Genomic DNA, 21359 nt, shown 5'->3' on the forward strand with positions numbered 1-21359 from the left:
TAGCTCAGGTTGATTTTGAATTTACAACCTTCAGTGTCCTGCTGAGATTACATTTTTCACTGTAGCAGGAAAATGGTTCAGGGCCAGATGAGTTGACTGGCAGAAGGGATGAAGCCGACCAGAGCCCCAAAGACTAACGTCTGCTCAGGACAAGGGTGCTAAAGAGAACAGATGGGGAGGGGAAATTTGTACATGTGAGAGTTTCTTGGATTATAGCAAATAGTTGTACTTTTGTTTTTCTTCAGACCTGGGGTGGGTCTGGGCTCAGCCCCAATTCCTCCGGGGTTTAGAAAGCTTGGCAAGTGCCATCCTGAAGGATGAGGTGAGCTGAAGTAGAAGATTCCAGAAAGTGAGATTCCATCAGCCCTGCTTCTCCTCCTAGTCCCTCGCTCGGTCCCTACTATGTGACGCCACTTGAGCTGAATCTGAGAAGCATGACCCTGAAAGTGTGGGCCTGAGGCACGCAGCAGCTGCTCCAGAGACCTCCAAAGGTGATCTGCCCTGTCACCTGACCTGCTCTCCTGCTTTGTCGTTTGCACATCGCCTCCCTCCATGTGGGTGGCTCTGAGAACCACATGTGGGCAGGTGGGATACAGGAGGTCCTAGACCATCACCTGACACAGTTGAGACCCAGCGTCCCCAGAGGCACAATGAACGGGTGTGGTAGGAACCTAAAGATTCTTTATTGACTTTTTCTAACCATTTTCCCAGGAGGCACTGCGGGCCCAGGAATCAGCTGCAAAAACGCAAAGGTTCTTCAACACTCTTTAGGGGGCTGAGCTCATCAGCCAGGATCATCATGTCGGTAACCAGGTTATCCAGCAGCCCATAGACCTGCAAGAATGGGATAAACATCAGAGGCCAAGGCTGGCTCTGCAGAAGGCACCAATGTACCAGCCTTACTTAAAGAGGAAATATGGAGAGCAGAATGCCAAGTTGGATAGTGTATTGCTGCATGTAATTTTTTAGATCTGGAGTGGGCCTGGGCTCAGTTCCAATTCTGTGTTGGTTTTCCAGAAGCCAACTCTCCTTCCTGTAAGATCATAGATCTACATACTGAAGCTTCCAAAACCGAGACTGAGCCCCCTACTGCGGCTGGACCACACAGCCTAAGAAAATTGACTCAATACCGTAGAGTCAAAGAAGGGTTTATACCCCAGAGTCCCCAGAGCCCTAAAACTCCTTTCTAGAGCCCATCAGCCATCAGAAAACTCAGTGATGTCACAGGCAGCAGCAAACTACTTCTGGTCAAATGAGACCCTTGGGCGGTCCCACAGTGTACAGTAATGCAAGCCCAGATTCGCAATGCCTTATCAGCGAAAGAGGAAGCATCCCTGTTAGATATGCTGACTTAGTGTGGTTTTGCAGACCTCCCACACACCTTGAAAAACCATAGTAACCAAAGACTAAGATGACCTGGGGCGTCTCTGAGGACCTGTTGCTTAACACCAGATCGTGATGAAGTCTTTTCAGCAAATGCACACTTGCTAGCCTTTGAATGTACATTGCCCCCTCCAGAGCTCATGTTAAAATCTGCTTCCCGCGTTGAGTGTTGAGAAATCTGGAGACCTTTAAGAGGTCTTTGAGTCATGAGCGTCCCACCTTCACAGAGCAATTAATACCTTCACCACAGTGAGTCCTAGCGGTTGTCAGAAAACAAGTCTCCTTTTGTGTTACCTTCCACCCAAGCCCAGCTGCCCCTCTGCCTCCTACTGTGAGTTGAAGCAGCATGAGTCCCTCCTGGGTGCCCTACTCCTGGGCTTTCTGGCCTGCAGAGCCATGAGCCAAGATAAACCTCCTGATCTGTGGTATTTTGTTATAGCAACAGAAAGAGGACTAAGACAACCCTCCATGGCCCAGGAAACACACCTCTACCAGTGTGTACCTGTGGGGAGGTAGAAGCAGCTCTACAAAGGGAAGGGCTTCACCCTTGGTGTGTTCCCGGGAGTCTGTTTTCCAAAGGACAGCTAGAGGCACCCTACTTCCGATTACATCAGTCTCAATGAGGAATTCTGCATGACTCCCGGGGTCACTCAGAGAAAACTCCAAGGCCTCACATGGGCCAGCCAAGTCCTTCTTGACCACCCACATGCCCTGTCCGAAGCTTCTCTTCCTTGCCACTCTCCTGGCCCACTTCCTCCTCTGCATAAGCTACTTCCTCTGCCTAAGGCACCCTTCCTTGGCCAACCTTCATTTCTCTCTGGTTTTTGTTTTTTGGTTTTTGTTTGTTTGTTTGGTTTTTTTGTAGGTAAAAGCAAGTGCTCCTCAGTGGAATAAAGGGAATGAGAGATGCAGGGGTGAGGCCTGGGAGGTATGGCAGTCCCCTCTTCCCTTCACCTCAGCATGCAACCTCTGGGTATATTTCTGCATGACCAGGGGGTCTATGGGCTCCTGCGAAGGGACCGTGCTGTCAGGGGTAGGGTCTTCTGAGGAGAGCCTGTCCCGGCTTGCAGACTTCACCACCTTCTTGTCATCCTTTGCCTTCAGTTTCTTGCTATTCAGGCGATCCTGCGTGGAGAAATTGGAGACACACAACCTCAGCAGCTTCTGAGGGAGGTCTGATGTTCTCTCCGGAGCCCCCTCCCACCCCCCCACCCCCAGCACTCCCCAGCCCCATTGGGGTGCAGATCACAGCCACACATACCTCCTTCCCTGATACCTTGGCCCCCTCCCATCCCCCCCAGCACTCCCCAGCCCCATCGGGGTGCAGATCACAGCCGCATATACCTCCTTCCCTGACGCCTTGGCCCCCTTTTTTTCTTCTTTGTCTCTGGCACCGAGAAGTTTCTTTTCCTGGGTGGCCCCTTTCCGCTCCTCCTTCCCAACTTTACTCACCACCGCCTTCACTTCTATGACTGTGGGGGACTTTTGACCTAAGAGGGAGAAAGTGGGAGACATACAGAAGCCCCCCCCCCTCGCCGGCGCGCCCCCACCCCCGCGCGCATGGCCTGGCCTACACCACAAGCTTATACCAAGGTAAGCTGGGTGATGAGGAAAACAGAGAATCCCTGCAAGCTGAGAGAAGAGAGGGCTAAGGAAGTGGGGAAGAAGACTTCCTGGAGCCCTCATGTGACCTTAGGGAACAAGGCTGTGTGACCAGGGCAAGAGACAGTTCAGTCCCAGCTCCACTCTGTTTAAACTCCCTGTGATTCAGCGTGCTAAACAAGGGCACTCCAACAAGGTAGAATCTGAGTCTCAAGTCCTGGCAACAGACACAAAGATGGATGAAAACAAAACAAAACAAAAAACCCAAGGTGGATGAGCCCCACCACTAGGGACTCAAGTACCTACCATAAGGGGTTAAACAGTCAAGGTATTATTGCCTTCAGGGCAGAGGGCTGAGGAGGAGAAGACTACATCGAGGTGAGCCCCCACAATGTCTGACCTTGGTCTTCTGGAACATCCAAATAAACCGTCTCCTTCTCAGGCAATCCCAAAAGAGCCCTTAGCCACAGTGACTGGCTTACCAGGCTGTCAATCACATCTCGCCACAGCTGCAAACTAGAGGAAAAGACACATTGGAGAAAAGCCCTGACTCTAGAACTGTCCTCGAACCTTCGGAGGCTCGGATGCCTGCCTTTAAAGACTCCAGCACGGGGGAACACTACCACGAAAATGCCGTGTTACCAAGCAGCCAATCCTCCCTGACACCATGCAAGTGTTCACATCGGAACCTGGCCTCCCTGTGCTGGCAACCGAGAGAGGAGGACTAGGACTAGTATTAATAAGCCTGAATGAACTCAGTCTTGCTTGAGAGTCTAAATTCCAGCTTGGAGTGATGGCTAGTCTTGGTCAGGCTCCGTGGGGAGGGCTGAGCCTTGCACAAGATGCCCGGCATGAGGCTCCTGAGGCTGTGTTCTGGACCTTTCAAAAACCTATCCACATAAGTCCAAACAGGTGACGGCTCGGTGACACTGAGAAGTGAAGCTTTTTGTGAGGCTCCCTCTCTCCTCAAGTGTCCTCTGCCCCCTCCCACCCCAGCCCCCATTCTTCTGCTCGAGAAGGAACAAGACAAGGGGAAAGGGATGGGGTGGGGGAGGCTAACTATTTGTTCTACGGCACTGCTCCCCAGAGGAGCAACTGGGCAGCTGTGAGGCTGCTGTGGCGCGTTCCAGAGTATGAGATGTTTGCAGCATTTCTTAGCACCCCGAGCTCAAGGGAAACATAGCCTCCTGGAGTCCGGAACTACCTTCCCAGGCCCCCCGGCCAGGTACTACCAGGGGAAGGAGATCTGGGGTGGTCCCCTGGAGGGTACCTACATCATCTGGTGCAGGAGGTCAGACTGCAATGGCTTCTGCTCCTGGCACAGCTCCACGGCTGCCTTGTTGAGCCGGATGAGGGCATCCTCTCTCTGGATCTCCTCAGGAAAGGTAATCACTGCCTGGTTAGGGCCATGGACACCATGGGCAACCATTCTGGACCAGAACTCCAAGGGTCCCTGTGTTTTCCCTAGCAATGGACCTGGCTACATGGAACAGGACCCAAAACTAGAAGCTATGGAGTCTATAGAAAGAAGATACCTTCTCTAGGAACCAGTGACCTGCCTCAAAAAATCTACTCCCATGAACCTCAGTTTTCAAGGTTATCACAGAAGCTCATTGTTTAAAAAAAAAAAAAGTTTTGACTCAAGAGACTACTTTTTCTGGGCCCTCAGGTTTCATCTATATGCCCATGGGCCAAGGGAAGTTGCTGGAGCCTCCCCGGCGGGTTCCAGAAAGGAGCAACACACTCAGGGACCTTCTCCACCAACCCCGTCAGAGTCTTAGGGTCACCTTTCTGAAGTCCTCCAGGCAGAGGTTCCACTTGGGCAGGGGAAGGCTTTCCAGCTCCCAAGGGCTCCTGGTATTCTCCCTGTCAGGACTCTCCTCCACCAGGATCTCCTCCATGATGCTCTTCCGTGGAAAGCTCTTGGTGCCTACACCAGTCTTCTGAGACAGGAAGGGCTCTCGGGTTTCCTTGGGGGCATCCGACTCCTGCCTCAGTTGCAGCTGGGAGGCTTCCAAGACTGGACTCTTGCTGCTCCTGCTGCTCCTGCTGCTCATCGAGTGTTCGAGGTCTGCTTGGGCCTTATCAACAAACACTAACGGCAATGGAACAGGCCGAGCCCTGGAGCTGAGGGCATCCTCCTGACCTGCCCTGGCCTCGTCCGTCTTCAGAGGCAGGAACGAGTACTGCTGCCACAGCTGGTGCAGGTTTTGCACCACTTGATGCTGGTAATGCAACTGCAGCCAAGGTGAGGGAGGACACAGACACATAGGCACATGCATTTGGGCCTTCCAAGACAGGCAAGGCTTAAATGAAGAATCATGTGATGTTCTGGTCTTACTAAGCATCCGCCCACTTGTGAACTATTTTGGGTACATTCCTTAACTTCTCTGGGCCTTCATTTCCTGTATTTACATCCTGTAAGGGTGTAAATCACACTCATTCTCTCTTAGGATTGCTGTGAGGAGGTGAATTACTTGTGGAAGATGCCCAGCACAGGTTCCGGCACGTGGAAGGGTTTGCTACTACAATCACCCAGAGTGCACAGGGCCAACCCATACCCGAGGATTCCTGTAGTGGAACAAGTCCTCCTCGGTGAGATTGGCATCCACAGGGGATGGTACGCGCTCTGGAGTCGAGACCCCCCTCAGTAACTCCTGCAGCACACTCTGTGCGATGGTGACAGCCTCGTGGGCAGCCAGCTTACTCTGGGGAAAGAAAGATGGTGCAAGATGGCAGCCTAGGCTCTCCACTGCCCATGTATCCTCAAGGAGAGAGTCAGAACATTCTAGAGTAGGGTCTGAGTTCCTGCCTGGACGTCAGTCCCTCTGGCTTACACAGACACCTATTATTTCTTTCTTTCTTTCTTTTTTTTTTGAGACAGGGTTTCTCTGTGTAGCTTTGCACCTTTCCTGAATCTCGCTCAGTAGACCAGGCTGGCCTCGAACTCACAGAGATCCGCCTGCCTCTGCCTCCCGAGTGCTGGGATTAAAGGCGTGCGCCACCACCGCCCGGCGACACTTATTATTTCAAGACACAAAAATCTCCAGGTCTCTAAGCATCCATGTTCCACTCAAAAAGGTAAAAGGCATCTAGCAGAGGCCAGTCCCAGAGGAGAGCCACTCCTGCACAGGATTTGGACCCTCCAATTCCCCTATTGGAAGAAGGGGTAGAGTCAGAGTCCACAGTTGGGCGCCATTAAGAATGGTAGTGAAGCCGGGCAGCGGTGGCGCACACCTTTAATCCCAGCACTCGGGAGGCAGAGGCAGGTGGATCTCTGTGAGTTTGAGGCCAGCCTGGTCTACAGAGCTAGTCCAGGACAGACTCCAAAGCTACAGAGAAACCCTGTCTTGAAAAACCACAAAAAAACAAAAAAACAAACAAACAAAAAAACCCAGAATGGTAGTGAACTTTCCTCTGGCCTGGCCACACAGTGTCATAGAAACCAAGCAGAAGGGCATCTCACCACACACAGGTCCTAGAGTCAGCAAATACAGTGAACTTGGCCTTTATCAAAGTTACAATCTAATTGGCACGGGCCAAGCCCCAGCCTGTGTGTAGGGTACCACATAAATGCCCAGCTTTCCACAGAATCCCACAGAGCAGGGCACAAGAAAACCACACCGAGACTGAACGGGGACAAGAGCCTCCAGCTCTCACCTTGACTCTGCAGGGAGGCCGACAATGAGAAGGGTACCGAGGCTGGTTATTGAAGTCACTGTCTCTGGGCTGGAAGTCTTGTCAGTTCAGTCCCACTCTACCGCACAGCGGCAGACAGCCATGGACAAAATGCAACCCCCCCCAAGGTCTCCCATATCCACCCGAGACTCAGAGCCCCAGTGTGAAAGCTCCTACTAGGGACTCCATACATAATTCTGTGAAGTCTGTATCTCAGGATTTCATCTTGTTCCCTTCTAACTCAGGGCTGCAAGGTAGGGTCTCTGGCTGTCCTGCCCTAACCTGCACTTCCCATCTTCTACATCATAAAGGCCTGGGTATTGTTTCCTAAGCAAGAGCAGTTACCTGTCTGTGTGGTGAGAAAAAAATCACCTCTCAAGCTAGGAAAATTAAAGATCCCTGGAGGAACCCCTGAGTGACCCATGTGCTGTCCCCATGGCTGACATTCTAAGTCTCCTACCTCCAACAACTTCCTCTCTTCGATAAAAGTGTCCTGGGTCAGTGAGATAGCATGGAGAGTGACCTGAAGGACAGCACCTCCCAGGAGGGTAGGATGGGTCCCAAATTCCCAAGATTCCCTGAAGATGCCAGCATTCAGAGACTTGAAGAAGAAGGTGAAGTGTTTGGTTTCCCCAGGCAGAATCACACCTGAGAGAGACAGAGGCAGAGGCTGTGATGATAGGCTGGCCAAACCACCAGTCTACGTGCAGAAAGCGCACTGCAGCCCAGCCCACATCTGGTCACCAGCCAGCCATCCCTGCTTCTCAGGACCATAAGGTTTCCTGGAGTGGGTGACTTTGAGTGTTACAGCTGGGAAAGAGCGAGTCAGTCAGGAACAGCTGGTCATCCTGGCCCCAGGTCTGTGCTCCCTGAACGGCTCCTCCTGCTCTGCATTCTCAAGAATTCTCTTGTTTTCTCAACAAATGTGAGTAGTTAGACCACACACTTCATGAGAGAAACCAGAGAGTCAAGGCAGAAAGAGGGGAGAGACCGGTAGGTACTAACCAAACACTGGAGTGTCCCGGTCACTGAGGCAAATGGGGAGCTGGTGAGGAGGGTAGCTTGGGGTTACCTTCCCGGTTGTTAAAGTAAAACCGCTGTGTCCTGTTTCTCTTTAGGTCTTGGAAAAAATTCATCTGGGGCTGCCGTCGCCAGTCATACCAAATGGCCACAGTGCCGTTATTGACCACAGTTAGTTCTGAAGATGTTTTCTCCCCTTCGAGGGTCTCAAATGTCAGGCGAACACCAATTCCAATGGTTTGCTGTGGGAGGAAGTGGGTACAAGCACTGTGCTGGCTAGAAGTTTCGCCCTAGGGTGGCCAAGTCATCCCTGTTTCCTATGACTTCTCTGAAAGTCCAGTGTTGACACTGTTCCTCTGGGCTTGGTCACCCTGAGTGGTGTCAACCCTACACCGGTAATTGCCTCTGAGGTTATCACCAACACTAAGAAGAGAAGTATTTGACACCCGGTATTGTTTTTGCTCCTTAGCATCTGAAGAATGTTCTAGAACTGGTATTGGGGAGGTGACTCAGAGGTTAGTTTGCAAGCCCAAAGACTGGAGATCTGATCTCCAGAAGCCAGGTTGAGTGTGATGGTCTGCCTGTTATCCCAGCACATAGGAGGTGAAGATGGAATCCCCAGAGTGAGCTGGCTAGCCAGACTCACCCCAACATTAGCTCTAGGTTCAGTGAAAGCCCCTGCCTCAGTACACAGGTGTAAAGTAAGAGATGGAGATGCTCTGTCAGCCTCAGGCCTACACACAGACGTTCACACAAGAGATGTGCACTGCACCCAACATGTGTGCTCACACATATTTGGACATGCACATGTGTGTAAGTCTGCACACATATCACATACACATACACAAACTATAATAAAAAAATAATAATATTAAATATTATCCTAAAACCTCCATCTAGCCCCATCCATGTAAAAGGGTTTATTTGCCTGCTGGAGGGCTAGTTGAAAACTAGGTATTATCAGTGATGCTCTCTGTCTGTCTGTCTGTCTCCCCCCACCCACCACAGGGTCTCTTTGTGTAGCCTTGGCTGTCCTGGAACTTGCTCTATTCTAGGCTGGCCTTGAACTCACAGAGATCGGCCCGCCTCTGCCTCCTGAGTGCTGGGATTTAAGGTGTGCACCACCGCCAGCCTTTTCAGCCTTGTGATCTCATTTTGCTTCAGTTAGTGCTGCTGTTACCATTTCCAGGCATGTGGAATGTGTAATCAGATAAAAACACCTATCAGAAACTGTGTGGACTCCTTGTGACTGTCACGGTCACCTTGGGGCCTGGCCCATCAGGGAGGCCTTTCCTGCAAGTGCATGAAGCTGAAAAGGCAGTTTACCTTGTCCTCTGAGTTACTGCCTCTGATCCAGCAAGCTGGCTTCCCGCAGAACAGCAGCGAAGGGCCGAGAATAGGCATGGGGACCATGTCAGAGACGTTGGTCAATGAGTCTCTGTAAGAAAAAAAACACGATTATTTATTTTCCTGGAGGCTGAGTGCTCACACCACTTGGAACTATGGACACAGTTGTCAGGAAATCTAGAGACTTGGTCAGCCTTGCTGAGTCTCTCTCCAAGGCCATTCCCTGTTATTAGCTGTGGAGGGTTCTGGGGGTGAGGACATTTAAGTACCACAGTGATATATGGGCAATCCCCTCTAGGATCCAGTTGTGGGGAAGGAGAAGAAGGTGGCAGCAGACAGCGGTCAGACATGCAGTAATGCGTCAGAGGACAGGGAGGCAGCCTTGGGCAAGGCTGGGATGAGGCCACTCTGATTTTGACTTCGGAAAGGAAAACCTGCCCTCCAACACTGGTGGATGTCAGAGCAACTAAGCCTCCCTCTCTCCTCAGGGCTCAGTCTCACAGGAACGCTGTGTCTTCAGAGGAGCTCTTCATACTCTTTTCGAATGCTGAATACTCCTCCACAGTGATAGACGAGAAGGGCTTCCCACGACCCACCACCTCCAGGCCATCGATATCCTAAGAGGAATAGAGGTAGTGTGAGCTAGCTGGCAGGCTACCTGAAGCACCTCAGGATAGGGTATGAAGGCATTAGCAACCTGCTGGTTGAAGTCCAGTTCTGCCATGATATTCCTTAGCTCCTTGCGTCGGTAGACCAGAAACAGACTCCGGTCCCAGGTGTAACGGTACCAAGCATCCTTCTGCTCTGGTAATCCTAGAGTGGAGATGGAAGACCTTCGGCGCAGGCTGCTGTCACGCTTCCCACCCTTTGCCTAAGGGCCCTGAGAACACCCATCCCAACAGCACTCCTGAGGAGGATTGGGGAGTGAATACAGCTTCTGTGGGGCAGCTCTGCTTCAGTTCTCTGGTGCTATACCTCCTTAGCAACCGTCTACAGGAACCTCACAAAATAAGCCGCCAGATAGCCAAATCTTTGGATTGCAGTAACAACAGCAACTACCTTCTGTTGAGTCTTAGCAAGGGAGCCAGAAACCCTTAAATGCATATAATGTCTCTTTTAACCCCTCACAATGCTTATGAAAGAAAATCAAGAGCAATGGGAGCCAAATACCTCACAGATATTCAGAAAGCCAGCACAGCTGGGGTGTGAGTCTGGACAGGCTGGTGGGCTCTAAAGCCTGGCTACCCCATGGAAGTATAGCACAGACCACAAATGTAAGCCTTGTGCGTCACTTCAGATTTTCTAGATGCATGTTGAAAAAGTAAATCTCACCAACTCTAAGTGAGATTCATTGTAACATAGTTCCTTTAACACTTTATATGAAGACTATTATCGCAACCAATATAGAAATGCAACCAATATAGAAATGACTACTGACTGGTCTACCCTGACAGCTCATTTCTATGCAGACTAGTCACATTCCAGGGACTCGGTAGCTGCATGGGGATAGTGAAAGCTCTATGCCCAGGGTCCTAACTACCCTGCCTCCTTTATCACGTCTATCAGTTTCACTGAGGAAGGAACTGGATCCCAGGTAGAGTCTGGGACTTGCTCAAAGCCAAGTGTGATCCCAGATTTGGGCCAGAGTCATGCTGACCACACCATACTGCCCTGCCGCCTTCATTAGGCAGAAGAAGTGAATGGGTTCAGACCCTGCTTCTCACCAGTCTCCACTTGGATGGAGTGGGGCTTCCTGACGTGTGTGATGGGTTCCACCAGGCCACGCTGAGATTTCGTTTTTGTCATGAGAAGACCTGTCATCTCATCTCCCAGGTACTCCAGTGGACTCCAGAAGCAATTGGCTGCCTTAAAAACCTGGCAAAGAGGGACGGAACAGTGAGGTCACCTCCGTACCTCAGTCAGAGGCTGGTGGGGGCATCCACTGGGACCCAATGGCAGAAGAGTGGGCATTTAACAATTTTCTTGTTTTCAAGATACCAAGAGCCGGGCAGTGGTGGAGCATGCCTTTAATCCCAGCACTTGGGAGGCAGAGGCAGGTGGATCTTTGTGAGTTCGAGGTCAGCCTGGTCTACAGAGCGAGATCCAGGAAAGGCTCAAAGCTACACAGAGAAACCCTGTCTCGAAAAATGAAAAAAAAAAAAAAAAGGAAGAAAGAAAGAAAAGATACCAAAAAGATGGGGTGAGCTGGTCCCAGCCCAGGAACTCACTGATGTGCCGAAACACATCCCAGTGCTTTGGCCTTGGTTAGACAAAAAAAGGAGAAAAAATATATATATACATTCAAAGCCCTTCGGAGACAAACATTTAGAATCTTATGATAACCTGACCGCCAGGGACCACCACAGGCTAAATTATTAAAGTGCACAGCCCCGAAACATGAAGATCCCAAGGGCTTGACAATGCTTGGTAATGGACAGGCTGTTTTCTCCCCAGCCATGTAACTGGAGACCAGCTGACACTCCCCATGTGCAGTCTGTCTCTCCCCCCTGTCTCCCTCTCTCTGTACTTGGGAATAGTGTCTTCACTTTTCTGTCATGCTGGGTTGGAAGTGCACGGTCGATCAGTTCCCGCTCCTCCTGGATCTTTCTGTAATTCTCCCCAGAGTGCATCAGCAACTCACTCACTGGCTTCTTCAGATGCCCTAGACAGGGAGAAGGAAAAAATGTGACCACTGCCCCAAAACAGAACCCACAGGCTCTGGCACTATGGATCCAGTGGCCCACTCTCCCGCTCATTTCTGGACCCACTGAGGCCTGAGAACCAGGGGCTCTCGGAGCGGCGGCACAAATGCTAGTCAGTGCGAGTCCAGGTTGTGGACAGGTAGGGGAGAAGACACAGAGGAGCCTCTGTGCCAGGTGGAGGCCTGGCAGGTCCCTGTCAGCTTGGCTCACCACTGAGGGCTTCCTGTTGCTTCTTCCACAGAGCGACATGCCGTCTCCAGTTCTTCAGGAAGTTGTGCTGAAGAGGTGGGGCCCATGGAGGTCTCTTCTCTTCCTTTGGGGCCTTTGGCTTTGGCTCATCTTTCGCTGAGATGAGAGTCATCACACAGGGCCTGATGTGTATCAGCTTGGCCAGCTGGAACACACGAGTGTGGAGGAAGACTGACCTGGGCCCAGGCCCTGGCTTCCGTCCTGCTCTAAGAGAGCCTCCTCTTCAGGACCAATGGGGTGGCAAGGAACAGGAAACAAACCAGGGGGCCTGCCGAACAGTGACAGTTCCCTCTGCCCAGAAAGGTCAACATCCTTTAGGGTAGCTCCTCTTCCCAACGGATGACTTCCCTCAGAGTAACTGAGCTGGGCCCCTAGTACCCACACCCAATCGAAGGGGAGGATCTGTGACAGAGGAGTACTAGGTGACAGGAAGGTAGCACAGAGAACAGTGGGGGACATCTCCCTCCAGCAATCCAGTCTTCAGAGACGGGAAATGAGGAGCTGGGCCTAGAGCTCTGCTGCCTGGTGGGTTTCAGTCTACCCAGACCCAGAGTTCCACAAGGCAAGCTCTGAATTCCTTTTAGTAAATTCCCACTTCAGCAGAAGGTTGTTCAAACTGGCAACTGGCTTCTGTGACTTCCCAAAGGGTCACTTATCACCTAAGCCCAGAGACTGGCCTATCTCTTGAATCCTACCCATGTACTCCCACCTCCACACGCACCCCTTCCACCCCGCAGGGGAGCAAAATGGCTTCAGTGATCTCTCTTGGCCACATAGCTCTTTATGAGCAAACCTGGGTATTCCCTCGAGCAACTGCGATTCTTTTAAAGTCCTGGAGACTCCCCAAGATCTGGTGAGGCAGGATCTGGTCACCACTTAAGAAGCTGTCCCCGGGACCTGGGGAGGAGAAACAGAAAAACTGTCTGACGGAGAGTCGGCTTTCCCGACCCACCCAAGAATGCAAGGTCTAGAGAACCCATACCAGAGTAGTCCAGAGGCTTTGTGGCAGCATCAGGATGAGCAGGATGTGCTACCAAGTGGTAGACCTTCCTGCTGGAGTCCTTCGGTTTGAGCTTACGGATGATAAACTTCTGTGTAACTACAGGCTTTCCTCCTGTATCTACTAACTGAGGAACGTGTTGCTAAAAAGAAACAAAGTTGAAGAAAATGCTACCTGGGAAGCAGAGGAGGGGCACGCGCACACACACACACACACACACACACACACACACACACACACACACACACTCCAGTTCTTGGTAGAATTCCTGAGGACTGACTAGTCGGCTCCCCCAGCTCCATCCATACGTCCTGACCTGGAAAGGCCTGTGTGACAGACCTGAGATTTAGAAACAACCTGGAGGGGAAGAAACGGTACCTGGCATGTCCAGACAGATTCAGTAAGGGGGACTGACAGGTAAGGGAAATCGCTGGAGTTCAGCAGCAGCCTTGTGCTCCTTTCTAACCACGCTGCTTCAACTTACTTGCCCATCTGCGGAATGGGCACGATGGCACGCCCCAAGGTATCTCACTATTTTGTGGCTCCACTAGAATCTCAAAATTTGAAAACCTAGCTTCCTGTAAGTTCCTTTAGATGCTGAAGTAATTTGTATTTAGCCGGTTGGCGGTGGCGCTCGCCTTTAATCCCAGCACTCGGGAGGCAGATTTCTGTGAGTTCGAGGCCAGCCTGGTCTACAGAGCGAAATCCAGGACAGGCACCAAAGCTACACAGAGAAACCCTGACTCAGACAAAAAAAAAAAAAAAAAAAAAAAAAGAATTTGTATTTTTATATTTGATGGATTTTTTTTTTTTTTTAATGGAATTGGTGGCTCCTTGGGATCAGGAAGCCAAGGCAGGGATGGACCATGAGAGTGGCTGGGTATTCGAAGGGATTCCTGGCCTTCAGCCTTACCTTCTTCAGGTCTTCCTTCTTAATGGCCAAGGCAAGAATGTCATCTCCTTGTAAGACATTACTGACAGGCTCAGGCTCTTCCTGAATGGGGGGAGTGGGCTGCTCAGGTGCCTTTGCCCGCTTCTTTTCTGGAGAGAAGCAAAAAGATGTGTTCCAAGAGCTCTCTGCATATATTCATACATAAATAAGATGACAGATTGAGAGCTCAGGACGCAGCTCAGTGGTAGAGTGCTTGCCTAGCAAGCATGTTCTGGTTAGTGAGGTCCTGGGTTCAATTCCTGACACCACATGTCCAAGGCTGGCCTTGAACTTGTAGAGATCCACCTGTTTCTAAGTGCTAGACTTAAAGGTGGGTACCACCCTGCTTGTCCTGGACTTTCTCTGTAGACCAGGTTGGCCTCGAACTCAGAGATATGCCTGCCTCTGCCTCCCGAGCGCTGGAATTAAAGACATGTGACACCACCGTCCTGCTAATTTTGATTTTTTTTTTTTTTTGAGATAAGGTTTCATGTAGCCCAGGCTGGCCTCAAATTCACTATGTAGCCCAGGATAACCTTGATGCTCTTCACTCCATCTTTCAAGCATTGAGGTTACCGGTGTATGCCACCACATGCAGCGGCTTGGCATTGGGCTTCTTTTTCTCTTTTTGAGACAGGGTCTCACTATATCAACCTGGCTGGCCCAAAACTCACAGAAATCCGCTTGCCTCTGTAGCAATACCAGTTTTAACCAGCGTTGTAAGACCCACGATCTGGCACTTGTAATTCTTGCAGAGGACCCAGATTTAGATTGCTATCACTTGTATGCCAACTCAAAACCATTTGTAATGTCAATCCCAGCAGATCTGATGCCCTCTTCTGATAGGTGTGTGCATCAGGCATGCATGTGGTACACATATATACATTAAGCAAAACACTCACATACATAAAATAAATACAAAATTTTTTTTTTAAAAGTTTAATCCTAGCACTTGGGAGGCTGAGGCAGGAGGAGGATTTCTGTGTTTCAGGCCAGCCTGGTCTATACAGGGAGACCAGGCCAGCCAGAACTATATAGTGAGGTCCTGGGAAGAGAGTTTCAGTTTGGGGTGCCAACAGTTGCAGGAGACAGAATGGTCAGGCTGACCGAGTGTGGGACACAGGTCAGGCACTCAGGCGCCCCAACCCAGGGGAGGCTAGGGGAGCTTCCATAAAGAGGTGATATCCCTACTGAGAGTGGAGAGGAAGAGAAGCCCCACAACAAAACAAACATTCCAGAAGGAAAGGTAGGGAGGCCTAGAGGCCAGAGAGGAGGGAGAACCCTCTGGAACTCCAAGCATGCACTGTGAAATCACTGGAGTGGAGTGAGAGCGGGTGAGAGGCAGAAAGGCAGGAGGAAATAGGAGTCACACACACTGAGAGCTTAGTGATCCATGCGAGGGATTTCAGCCTACCCTGAGGACAGAGGTGGGCAGGGCCAGGAACAGCCCAGGGGGCCAAGATTGAGGACAAGATTATTTAAAGGTCTACTGCAGCCAGAGATGCCAGATGCCACCAGTGGCCCATGCGACTGCAGAAAAGTGCAGCGATCAGAGTTCACGCCACTTAAGTGACAGCCAGCGGCCCTCTGGCCAGGACGCGTTCTGTCTGCCGCCAGAGAGGTGGCTTAACTCCTTTAGATGTACATACACCTCGACCCTCTGGTTGGTAATTTCATCTTTTCCCCCTTCTAGCTGAGGAGAGTTTGATGTAAACATCTATACAAAAAAAAAAAAAAAATCCAAAGGAGAAGCTAAACTCAGCTGTCAGGGTGTTTAGAACAACATTTTGGTTTTATCTAGTGCTTCTCTAATCTGTCAGAGACCACACCACTACAACATCACGGGGCTTTGGTTTACACAAACTGTTTTTTTTTTTTTTTTTTTTTTTTTTTTTTTTAAGGAAATGTCCACATTGCAGGTGGTTTAAAAAAAAAACTCATTCCAAACATAACTCTAAGTCTGTCTCCTCCACAGGAAAAATAGCTCAGGATGTCTCTGCACAAAGTGCACACACAGACACACGCAGAGCTGAGCAGTCTGACCCCATTTCGGTCTGATCTTCCACCACACCTGGAGATGCAGCCTTGGCTTTTGATTTAGATTTTTTTTTTCTTTTTTTTTTTTTTTTTTTTTTTCCTCCAGTGACAGGTTTCTCTGTGTAGCCCTGGCTGTCCTGGAACTTGTTCTGTAGAACAGGCTGGCCTCAAACTCAACTGGCCTGCCTCTGCCTCCGAGTGCTGGGATTGAAGGCATGTGTCAACACCACCTTTGGCATGTGTCATGCCCAAGCTTTCTTTCTGAGACAGGATCTTCCTATTGAAGCCCAGGCTGGCCATCTTCTTGCCTCAGCCACCTGAGATTACTGGCCCCCATCTAGATGGGCTTGGATTCCAATTTTTAATTCTCTCCCCTTCTATACCAACGTCAAAGCAGGTGGCAACCCATGAGGGAACTGCGGCCAGTTGACAACCCAATGTTAGAAGCATTTCCATATTATTTATGTTTTCCAGGACATTTGATTCTTCTACCCATCACCTTGATCGGTCTACATCTTCCCTAGGGACTAAACAGTCCCAGATGTGCCTTTCACCGATGGGTATAGAATTACTGGTAGGTAGATATAAACACAAACCTTCAACACTGCTGAAGACTCCTGGGGCCAAAGTTCCCACCACGCTTAGCAAGCAACACAGACCCTGATTGGTTGAGATTGAAGCAGCCCTTGAAAGCTCTGGTCTGAGGTTTGAACTATCTTGAGTGCATTACCATAAATGCTGCCACTCTACACAGTTGGGGGGACAGGGCTTGCTCTGGTTAACTAAATATTCATTAAACTGACATATGCATTTTAAAGTGAAGTTCATCTTAGAGACTATCCACTTTCTTTTGTTGTTTTGTTTTCTTTTGAGGCAGGGCCTCCTTTTAGCCCAGGCTGACTTGGAACTCACTATCTAGCCCAGGCTTGCCTCACACTCATGGCAATTCTCCTGCCTCAGCTTTCTCAGTGCTGGTTTTACAGATGTGAGCTACTATGCCTGGCACACCAAGCACCTTCTATGTGCTGCAAAGGACAGAGAAGATAGTCTATGAGGTTACAATGTGGTTCCTCTTGAAGGAAACAAACACACAGTGATCTTAATGTGAATGTCTGCGTGGAAAGCATGCTAATAGGTCTGATTAGATATTCAAAGAATAACTATGCCAGTTGCAGAATTGAGGACCCTAATGCAGGGACAGCTATCCAGCCTGGAGGAGCTGGAAAGGGACAAATGCTTTGCAGAGATGGACCTGCAGATGGTGGTAATACAGGTAAGGCCAGAGTGAGCAAGGCTAAATGTGGCAGGTGTGTGCGGCATGACGACATGGGAAGCTTGCTGGGGAAGCAGGGCCGTGGATCAGGATGAGGGAAGACAGCATGGTGGCTTTGGGACCTTATTCCCAAACAAAAGAACCACAATAACAAAGGTGCTCAGTGAATAGTGAATATTCTCGGGCATGAATTTAACTCTGTCTCTGTGTGTGTGTGTGTGTGTGTGTGTGTGTGTGTGTGTGTGTGTGTGTGTGTGTAATGGATATTAAATGAAATCCAGATCAGAGATCTGACCCCTGGAACAGGAGAGTGGAGTGCTGACATTTCAGAATGACCCATCCAATGACAGACAGACAGACAGACTGGAGGCAGACCTGGCAGGAAGGACCAGTCCTAGGTTGGGGGCAGTTCGGGGTGTCCTGGAGGACCCCACAGGGTAGGGGTGTGTCACTACTGAACTTGAGGCCCATGTGCTTTGTTCTGGAAACCCAAGCTGAGTGGGGCTGTTGGTGAGCCACGGAGCTGGCATTTCTCTGTGCTGACAGGGGTCAGACACAAGCCTCTTTGAATGGGACAGTCGGGCAATACCTCTGATGGAGCTAAGGCAAGAGGAGTTATTGAGGGGGTCAGGAAGAGGGGGACCGAGGGAGGGGGTAGAAGAGGGGGTCTGATTTTTTTTTCTACTTCTTGAACAAATGTCATTGTTCCTCGATGTTGCTGAAAGTCTTGGGGAAACTGACCTCAGGGTTGAGCTGAGGGAACCAAGGCAGAAACTGTCCCTTCCAGAGAGGAGCTGTCATTGTAATGGAAGGGGCAGCTGGTGCTACTTGTAGCTTAGCAACAAGGCCAAGGAGAGCCACAGGCCTGGGTAGGTAGTTCAGGTTTCTAAACAGGTTCCCAGTCATGTGTGCTTGCCTTTATGTTCAAGAATCAGAGACCTCAGAGACACATAGCACAAGACTACGAGATCACACTTGTGGCCTGGACACTGGGAGGCTTCTAAGAAAGTTCAGGAGAAAGTGACCTTCCATGTGAAACACTGGTTTTGTTTCCCACCCACTCCCCACCCCCACTCTGGTGCATGTTCTTAACTCAAAGACTATTTAACAAATCGAATCCTTCCCTTATTAAAAACAAATACACAGTGAAAAAAATCCTTCCTTGATCTGTTTACAGCAGAGAGTACAAATCTGATTAAGATCACCCTGAAAGTAGGTAAGCACGAGGCAGCGGCTAGAAGAGCCCTTGGCTGCCCTTGGGAAAGGGAACCGATTTTTTTTCTCTCTCTCTCCTTCTCTCTTAACTATTAAAAGTATGTCATGAAACAGCACCAGCTTTTTTATACTATGAAGAAACATAAAAGCCATATCCAAAAGAAAGAAAGAAAGAAAGAAAGACAAACCCACTCAGGGCTTTTGAGTTCTCTGGACCTCCCAGGGGCTCCACTGACCCCTGGCCCGCCCTTCTCTTCAGTGTGCTGCACCAGGCCTAGGAGGCTGGGTCCCCTCAGGGCCTACAAGGTCACATAACAAGACTTTCTGACTTTGCACGGGAAGCCCTTTCATGGTCTGGCCCCTGCACACCTGCACAGAGTCCTCTGGTTCCTATGTTCACTGAGTCACGAATTCACACTGCTCTCCAAACCCAGAGAAGCAAAGCCTTCCTTTTTATTAATTTGTCTTTTTCTTTAATCTTTAAGACATCTACTTCAGAAAACCCTTCCCTCTAAGTCCACCAACCAAGGCCTAATTCAGAAGCTCTGAGGGTCCTTAATTCCCATAGGCATCCACATTTGCTTTTCTAAGTCTTTCGGTATTCCTCTGGGTCTTCGCTTGATTGTGTTTCTGGAGGATTGGAGTCACACAATATTGATACCTAGGTGCCTACCAGTGTCCACATATGATAGACCTCAGTAAATAAAAGCAGGGTAAGGGGTAACTCAGCACCAGAGAGTTGCTTAGCATGCACATGGCCCCTGGGGTCCATCCCCAGCAGGATTTTTTTAACGGGAGTAGGTTGCAAATGGGAAATGGAAACATTCATGGTACTAGTCCACGTTAGACTGAGTATCTGTCATGAGGCTGGAAAGGCCAAGAGGTAGGAAATAAATGTCACTTGAAACCAACAGAGTTAGGGTTTTCGTTGTCGGTTTTTTTACTAGTGGATTTTTCCCCAGCATGATTCTTAGATGACCCCTGCTTCAATTCCCAAGAACCTTGTTAGGTGCTCCCTGGTTCTTGGACCTCTCACCCAACCCAGGAAGTCTGTCCCCTGCACCACTCTAAAATTGAGTTGGAGGTCGCCTACTCCTCCTGTCCAAGGCTGTCCCCCTGTCACTGACCCCTGAAGTCCCTCTGTTAGTCCCTCACTCGCCGTATCACCACCACCGAAGTCCAGAGCTCTGCGCCCTGTGTGGTGTACCCCACGGTCTCAGTGACCCTCCCTCGAATCTGTAGTGTCCTAACCCCAGCCCAAGCATCCCTGTCGGGTTTTCCTGAGCACCCAGCCCAAGCATCCCTGTCGGGTTTTCCTGAGCACCCAAGGCCTCCAGCGCCAACCTTTGACGCTCTCTGCGGCCTCCAAGAACCTGCTGGTTGGAATTTTGAGACGGGATTCCTTCTTGAGGGCCTTCATGGTGCCGCCCTAGGTTACCAGCGTGGCCCTGCGCGTCCGGCCCCCAGGGTGACTGCGCAGCGCGGCACCCCCCTGCGACCCCGCCCTCAAGCGGCCGCCGCGGCGTCCATAGCAACCAGCGCCCCGCGCGGGGGCGCGCACCCACCGAGCAACTTGGGCGGGGACTGCTTGTCATTAGCCTTCTTCATCAGGATGCGACCCCGCGCGCCGCAAGCGGCTCCTCACGCTCGCTCGCAGACCCGGAGAATGCCCGGGTCAGACTCCTGACGTCACAGGAGGCGCTAGAGAGCTCCAAGGCGTCATCAGCAGGTCTGGGTAGGACAGAGGGTAGCTGCAGTAGCTGACCGAGTGGCTGGAGCAGGGACAGTAGTAACTCCGCTGCCCTGTGTGATCCCTTACCCAGACTCCTTGCAGATACCCCTGCCCTGGGCCACCACTTGCTGGCCGACCTTCAGGTTTCCCTGAACCCCCGGCTGACCACGCCTTGACCACTTCTGTCATAGGTGCTCCAGACCCTTCTGCCTGCCCCACGCTCCTGTCATTTGCCCTGCCCATGCATCAGCCACTGGGACTTCACTTCCTAAGCCAGCCTAATTTTTTCCATACTTGGGGTCTTTGCATAAAGATGTCGCCGTTGGTTCCCTCCCCAGTGAAGATGTCCTTTCCTGTTATCTCAAATTTCGTTTCTCTTCTCTTCTCTGTCTCTCTCTCTATTTTTTTTTTTTTTTTTTTTTTTGAAACAGGGTTTTTCTGTGTAGCCTGGAACTCACCCTGTAGATCAGGCTGGCCTCGACCTCACAGAAATCCTCCTGCCTCTTCCAAGTGCTGGGATTAAAGTCGTGTGCCACTGCCCAGCTTTTCAAATTTCTAAGTGTATCTGTATTATTATTAATTATTATTATTATTTTTAATCTAGGGCTCTAATGCATTCTGGAATTATCTGGTTTGTTTCTGACGTTGGGCCCCTCTCCAGGCCCGGGACTTTACTACAAGCTCCTCTAGATCCTGCTCCCCATAATTGATACATGCTCCAAGGACAGTCCTCCTACTCCACCCCAGGGACACTTAGGGGGCACTTAGGACACACCAGGTAGATGCACTGTTACCTGGGCCCTCCAGGGAGCAGGGTCTGGGATGCCGGCAAGAGTGAAAGGTTTATGGAAGTGAGGTATGGGGCCTAGGTAACATGCACTGGTGAGATTGGCTTCCGCTGTAGGAACTGTGGAGTCGCGGCTAACAGGAGCAGTAATGGAAAGAGAGCGCTTCCAGCAGCCAACCTTTATGGGACCTTTATGACAGCCTACCTAAGGAAGAAGTCTCATGGTTTTTCTTTTTGATTTTTAAAGATGTGATTTTTTTTTAATCCATCTTATCCTCAAACTTAGTCCTCCTGTCTTCTCCTCCCAAACATGGAGACTACAGATGTGCTGGATCTCCTCGGAGCTTGGGTAAAGATGGTGGTGGGTTCCAACACTGGGGATTGAACTCAGGGGCTCGTTGCG

The 21359-nt window shown here is 50.4% G+C and overlaps 1 protein-coding gene and 1 long non-coding RNA gene across 4 annotated transcripts; one reads left to right on the top strand and one right to left on the bottom strand.

Annotated features, from left to right (window-relative positions):
- Positions 1-661: 661 nt before the first annotated feature.
- On the bottom strand, positions 662-20110 carry Mycbpap (MYCBP associated protein). Of its 3 annotated transcripts, none has more exons than XM_059271560.1 (19): positions 20003-20110; positions 13895-14022; positions 12964-13123; positions 12775-12878; positions 11943-12126; positions 11577-11692; positions 10755-10905; positions 9728-9843; positions 9532-9647; positions 9010-9121; positions 7736-7925; positions 7124-7311; positions 5547-5693; positions 4773-5222; positions 4260-4381; positions 3386-3501; positions 2728-2873; positions 2338-2508; positions 662-834 (listed from the first exon to the last, which is right to left on the bottom strand). In XM_059271560.1, exons 1-19 carry the CDS (start codon positions 20043-20045, stop codon positions 733-735), a joined length of 2862 nt encoding a protein of 953 aa, XP_059127543.1. In that variant the 5' UTR covers positions 20046-20110; the 3' UTR covers positions 662-732. The 3 variants fall into 3 exon arrangements, with proteins under 3 accessions (XP_059127543.1, XP_059127542.1, XP_059127541.1); XM_059271559.1 differs by lacking the exon at positions 20003-20110 and adding an exon at positions 19782-19970 and having other exon boundaries at positions 4260-4357; XM_059271558.1 differs by lacking the exon at positions 20003-20110 and adding an exon at positions 19782-19969.
- LOC131917603 (uncharacterized) lies at positions 6974-8244 on the top strand. The gene is made up of 2 exons (XR_009380708.1): positions 6974-7656; positions 7782-8244. It is a non-coding gene; the product is annotated as an uncharacterized LOC131917603 (long non-coding RNA).
- Positions 20111-21359: the final 1249 nt, after the last annotated feature.

Source organism: Peromyscus eremicus, chromosome 8a (assembly GCF_949786415.1).
Source record: "Peromyscus eremicus chromosome 8a, PerEre_H2_v1, whole genome shotgun sequence".
Classification (NCBI taxonomy): domain Eukaryota; kingdom Metazoa; phylum Chordata; class Mammalia; order Rodentia; family Cricetidae; genus Peromyscus; species Peromyscus eremicus.

Coding starts and splice junctions, on each gene's coding strand:
- Mycbpap (XM_059271558.1), bottom strand. CDS start 19,857: ATGAAGGCCCTCAAGAAGGAATCCCGTCTCAAAATTCCAACCAGCAGG. Junction 9,122..9,531: donor TCTGAAGACACAGCGTTCCT/GTGAGACTGAGC, acceptor TTTTTCTTACAG/AGACTCATTGACCAACGTCT. Junction 7,312..7,735: donor TTACTTTAACAACCGGGAAG/GTAACCCCAAGC, acceptor TGTCTCTCTCAG/GTGTGATTCTGCCTGGGGAA.